Raw genomic sequence first — 6,016 nt, 5'->3', positions numbered from 1 at the left:
ATTTAAGAGGAGCTTCTCACAGGCATTGGGAGTGCATCTTGGGTCAAAAAGACAGCAAATTTGCGATGTGAAATCAGAACACAGCATTTTAAAAGTATGGATCTTTTTTATAAATCAGGCTTTGATTGACAGACAGCCACTACAGTACAATGGTATACACTTGATAACAGCATTGAGGTGCAGACTTGAGCCTAATTAGCACTAATTACACACTACACACTAATTAGCAAGCTCACCTTACATTTGCTGTGACAACTATGTTGGTGTATCTTTCAGGTTGAAATGAATATAAATCTTGCATCCAACCATTTGTAAAATTAAATAAATAAAATCATAAATAAATCTGAAAGCCTCCAGGCAGTTATAGTTTCGAAATTCTTAAAAAGTATAGGCGCTCACACCATAACTAAGATAGCAAATTATGTCCATATTTGTTGTTGGTGGGAAAAGTGCAGGGTTGCCCATGACTTAGCTGCTAACTTCATTGCTAATTTAAGTCAACTTCGCCAAATAAAGCCTCATTTTTATGCAGAAAGTCCATTTTGCTAAAATAACTGTGCTGCGAGCACAGAATGTTTCAAAAGCAGAACCTCCCGTCATTTATTTATTTATTTTTGCCCGACAAGATGGCGTGCGGCAGTGTGTCTGGTGACTCTCTTTTCTTGGTTGTTTGTTGATGGCGCTGTGAGCTGCAGCAGCCGTCTTTGTGTTTCTTTTTGTCATGTGGCCTTTTGTCTTTTGTGTGGACCCGATTTGGACTGAACTGTTCTCGGCGCTTTGGCCGTGATATTCCTCGAGGGACGGTGTCGGTGCCCGGCGGCTGCGCCCATTCAGCGGCATGCCTGCACTATCACGGTTTCTGTTGGGGGAGTGTCGGGGCCATCCGACTGCCCCTCCGGGCATCTGCGGTTCGCTTGCGTTTTTTGCGCCAGGAGACAGGCAGCATTTTTCACAGCCCCTTTCTGCACGGAGGAGAAGTTGGCGCTGCTGGACATTCTGCGCTGGTGAGCTGGATGGCGTTTTTGGACTGGACTGTTCTCGGCGTTATGGCGGTGATATTCCTCGAGGGACAGTGTCGGTGTCTGGCGGTTGATCTCATTCAGCCGCATTCCTGCACCGGCACGGTTTCTGATGGGGGAATGTCGGGGCCATCCGACTTCCCCACTAGGCATCTGCGGTTGTGTTTTTTGCGCCAGGAAACGGGCAGCTAATGATGGGCATTACAGTTCTTTTAGGTGAACTGAATCACTAGAATCAGTTCATTTAAAAGAACCTTTCAAAAGATTCGTTCACCGACTCGTTCAACCCCTGCTTTCAGTGACAAAATTGGAAAGCTTCGTGAAAAGGACGTGTGGAAGCTAGGCATACTATTCACTGTTAAAAGCAAAACAACCAGTTTGTGTTTTGTTTTTTCTTAAGACAAGGCTCTGCATGCAACGCGACGAAAACGTTTTAACTTGTTAGCCTCATGAATTGTGCGAGAATAATGCTGGCAGCGGAGTTGACGGTCACGGTGAAATATCAACTGCCATAAAGATTACATTAAAATGCGTTCATTGATTAAAAGTCGAGGCTACAGCATGTAAAGACTTTTCAGAAAACAATCCCAATGTACTTTTTTTTTTTTTTTTACCTCTTAGCGTATGTCGTCTAACATGTAAACTGACCTTTTGTTGTTATGTACTGTGACTTACAGCTGGACCTTCTCTGAGCTCTCCTTTACGTTATGATGCCTCCCTGAGCAGTCCTGGTATATTTCATTTCATTTTATAAAACTTCAAAAGCTTCATATAAAACTTTTAAAGCAACACACCACTCACAATTAATTTTGCTTCGTTGGATAAGGCTGTGTTTGTTTGTTTACTGGACATTATAAACATAAATGAGTAGCAGTTAAAAATTTTAAAGAAAGAAGAAACTTGTTGCAATCATTCATAATGGTTTACATGTTCAAAAGCAGTAGAAAGAATTAAAAAACTTATCTAGTCCTACCCATTCTTTATATCTATTGACTTATTTCATTAATAAAGTAAATTAATACATTCCAGTAAAAGAAAATGTGTAATCCTGCTTGTGTAAGCAATTGCACTTTAACACATATGTACATTTGTCATTAATGTATGTACATGAAATTCATAGGCATACAGAATAACAGAATAATAATAATAATAATACATCCTCATACACATATACAATTTTCATTTTCATGGTACATCGAGAAATGAGGGGGGGGGGGGGGGGGGGGAATTAAATTTCTGCAATTTTACTAGTGTGTATTGTGTGGCTCCTGCTCCTGCTCCTTTGTGGGCAAGGTTTAAAAAAGTAAGCCTCCACAAGCTTCAGGTTTCTTATAATGATGCTTTTAGGATTCTTTTAAATAAGCCCAGATGGAGTAGTGCTAGTGAGTTGTTCTGTACAGCCAGAATTAACTCATTTGAGGATTTAATGAGGCACTTGATGTATCGATTTATGTGTAGGCTAAATGGGTCACAGAATGCCATCATACAGTTGCTAACAAATTCTAAGTTAAGTGCTGTACGATATGGATCCCATTTTTGGTCATATTGGTACAATTGTCTCATCTGTTCGAGGTGTAAATTCGCTTATTTTTATCTTGTTATTTTTTGTATTATTTGTATTATTTTTTTTCCCCCTTCCTCTTTTATATGTGTCTTTGTTATGTGGACCTGAGTCTGATCAATAAACGTGATGATGATGATGATGATGTGGCATATTCTGTTGTGTAACAATGAAAAATGAAAGGACATTAATGTGAAGTGGCATGTTTTAACCCTACCTAAATCATTGTACTGTACTCTTACTCATTGCACGAATTTGTGAAACCGTTTCAGTGCATGCGTTAGGAAGGGACAAGCGAGGATGGTCCGTCCACAAGCAGAAACTGCGCCACTCGAACAGTTTCCTGCCCCTCTGTCAAGTTCCAGTAAGTTCAAAGTCATGTAACTTGAAGCTCGTCAAAAGTATTTACTGTCACTCATTGTACATTTACATCCCAATAGGTTAGCGGAAACGGGACCGAGACCACCTATTTTTGGATTACCTGCACCAATTTGATGAAAAGAACGGGGAGTCCACGAGGGTGATGTTTTTAGAAGAAATGTAGTTGCGCAAGGAGGAACTTGAACTCAGATGCGAGCAGCACAAGGAGAAAGTTGACCTCAGACGCGAGGAGCGCAAGGAAGATCAACAGCTGGCACATGAGCTGGTTGAACAAAACCAAAGGCACGACAGAGAGTTCCAAATGGGCTTCCTGGCAGTCCTAAACAGACTTGTGGACACAAATGAACCAAATGCATAAGTAAAAAATGCTTTTGTTTTCATATCACTTTTGTTCTGTTTTTTTCCACACAAATAAAAACTTATGCTCAATGAATTCTTTTTAATGTTTTTATTTTTGAAAACAGTAATGCAAACACACATTAATTACAGCGTCCCACCATTAAGAAGAGGTTCTGTTGTTCTTCCACTCCCTGCGCGGAACACACCCAGATTGGTAGAAGTGGCAAATCTGAAACAGAAACACAACAAATTAATAAATGTTAAGTTAATATCTACATTAATTACTTTTGTGCAACAACCTTGTGATTGACATAACAGAATACCTTAAAATAGCGGAATATGCACCAACTTATGGCCCTATGATGAACCACTGGCTTGAGGTGGCAATCTGACACTTCCAAATCATCACTTTTCCCCAAATCCTGGCACCTTTGTTCTATCATTCGAGCATCGTCAAAGAAAGCAAGCCATTTCAACACTTTGGATCGGTCAATAATGTGCTTTAAAAAAACAACAACAAACAAACATGCGGACAGACTAACAATACATCCAGCTCCAATGGTATTGTGAAATACGAAGCGTACATTTAGCGTGAAGAGCAACTCGCCATCAAGCCCTATTTTGCCGTGAATTGCACGAGAACTAGGCAGGAAACACCAGTTTCCAGCGATTGCCCTTTTCATGGCAGAAAGCGTCGGTCACGGCAAAATATCCACAAACAAGACCGACGCGCGTGGACACACGTTTCACTTTATTCACATTTTATGTTACAGCTTAATTCCAATGTGAAATAAATTTGGTCTAATTGCGTATTTAAACCTTACCAGTGCACGTCTTCGTGCTTGCAGGTTTGACTGTCTTTCCAAGTGAGCAAGTTCTGCCCATTTCTCGTCTTGCTGTGGTAATACGGCGGGTCCTAATGGTTTTCATCAACCTTTCCCATGAAGTTCTAATGGTTGCAAATGCAACCCTGTACAACATGACAAGGAAAACGAAAAGATGATATGCCTTGTATTACAACAAATGGCGATGGAGGGTCAAAGGTCGTGTTTTTCAACGTCACCCTATTTGTTTGTCATTCAGTTTTACCGGTACCGCCACTTGCTGGACAGGCGGGGTAGTGCTGTTTTTTTTCCCTCCCCTGACATACGTCATCAGTTTCATTTGAATAAACTACCTTGCTCGCTTTCATGCCGTGTGAACGCAAACTCGTGGGCCGCTCACAAGTTCTTCGGACCCGGAACTGACTCTACCATGAACTCAAAGTTCATGGGCTTTTTGGTGTGAAAGCGCCTATAGTGATCTGTAGTGAGAGCAGGGAACAGGTGGAGGAGAAGCTAGAGGCGTGGGAGTGACCAGGTTGGATAGGATCAGGAATGAGTACATCAGAGGGACAGCACATGTTTAGAGGCTTTGGCAATAAAGTCAGAGAGGCCAGACTGAGATGGTTTGGACATGTCCAGAGGAGAGATAGTGAGTATATTGGCAGAAGGATGCTGAGTTTCCAAATGCCAGGCAGAAGATCGAGAGGAAGACCAAAGAGGAGGTTTATGGATTTAGTTCAAGAGGACATGAAGGTAGTTGGTGTGAGAGCAGAGGATGCAGAGGACAGGGTTAGATGGAGGCAACTGACTCGCTGTGGCGACCCCTGAAGGGAAAAGCAGAAAGAAGAAGAAGAACTATTCATGAATCAGTTCAATTGACACAAGATCACCTCTACCATGATGTCTACAAATCACAAGCCAACATTCACTCAAGCTTTGACTTCCTTCTTTTGGACAATATGGTCATTCACTTTTGTCATGACTCATGAGCTGTCCCATGAAATTAGACCTAATGTGGGGGACAAAAAGGCCGAACCTGATATTTAAAAAAATGAGTCTGGGACAACTCACCTGGTCAAATCTGAACCTTGAAGACACTCACACACAATGGATGTAGAGTGTGCTGCCGGCATCAGGCCGATACATTTACATTTGTCACTCACACTAAATTAAAACCGAGTCCATATTTATTTGTGTAAATGGTAGTCGTGCGAAATACACAAGAGGTACAGTGGTCACCAGTGCTTATGTGATTACAAGGCTATCCTGAGCAAGAATCTTCAGAAGACACATTTTTGCTGAAGTGCAATTACTACTATTACTATTACAACACATTACTTGCAAGAGTGAATGTGATGAAATAATTGCAGACTCCACATGACATTCATCACTTATTAGTGAAGCTGAAGATGTCATGTTTGTCACACAATTATATATTTGAGTATTTCTGTCTGGGGTAATTTAAGTATTACGCCATACACTGGAATCTGATGAGGACTCCTAAAAGCATTGCCCATCTCTGTGTATGCTCTCCCCTCCCCTTTAATTGGAATTCTTCTCCTTTGCCGTTTTCTGCATTTTCTGCTCAATGCTGCCATCAATTTTCTCCAAATTATGGTAATAGCTTGAGGGAATTGGTCACATCATTTACTGACAGCCTTTACCTCTAAATCCAAATGCAAAAGGGAAAACATCGACAGCAGTTTATTCACCTTCTCTACTAGGCAAGGTTAGGCTGTTCTGTCCCTCATACGACAGTAAATTGAGGCATATTGCCCAGTCAATTTTTGTTATGTAGAAATGTTATGTTCTATTTTTGCCAGTAGATGTCGCCCTTGTCATTGTGTGTTCATGTGTTTGATTTTGCTAAGTGAACCGGAGCCGCCTAGTGG

The 6,016-nt window shown here is 41.2% G+C and overlaps 1 protein-coding gene across 1 annotated transcript; it reads left to right on the top strand.

Moving 5' to 3' along the window:
- The first annotated feature begins 613 nt into the window (after window positions 1-613).
- Window positions 614-3,360, top strand: LOC144019360 (uncharacterized). Its single transcript, XM_077522385.1, has 4 exons — window positions 614-1,004; window positions 1,697-1,750; window positions 2,853-2,944; window positions 3,021-3,360. The coding sequence occupies exons 1-4, from the start codon at window positions 839-841 to the stop codon at window positions 3,102-3,104; spliced, it is 396 nt and encodes a 131-aa protein (XP_077378511.1). The 5' UTR covers window positions 614-838; the 3' UTR covers window positions 3,105-3,360.
- The last annotated feature ends 2,656 nt before the right edge of the window (window positions 3,361-6,016 follow it).

The sequence above is a fragment of the Festucalex cinctus genome, chromosome 5 (assembly GCF_051991245.1).
Source record: "Festucalex cinctus isolate MCC-2025b chromosome 5, RoL_Fcin_1.0, whole genome shotgun sequence".
Lineage (NCBI taxonomy): Eukaryota > Metazoa > Chordata > Actinopteri > Syngnathiformes > Syngnathidae > Festucalex > Festucalex cinctus.
This window is presented reverse-complemented; position numbering and strand designations above follow the sequence as displayed.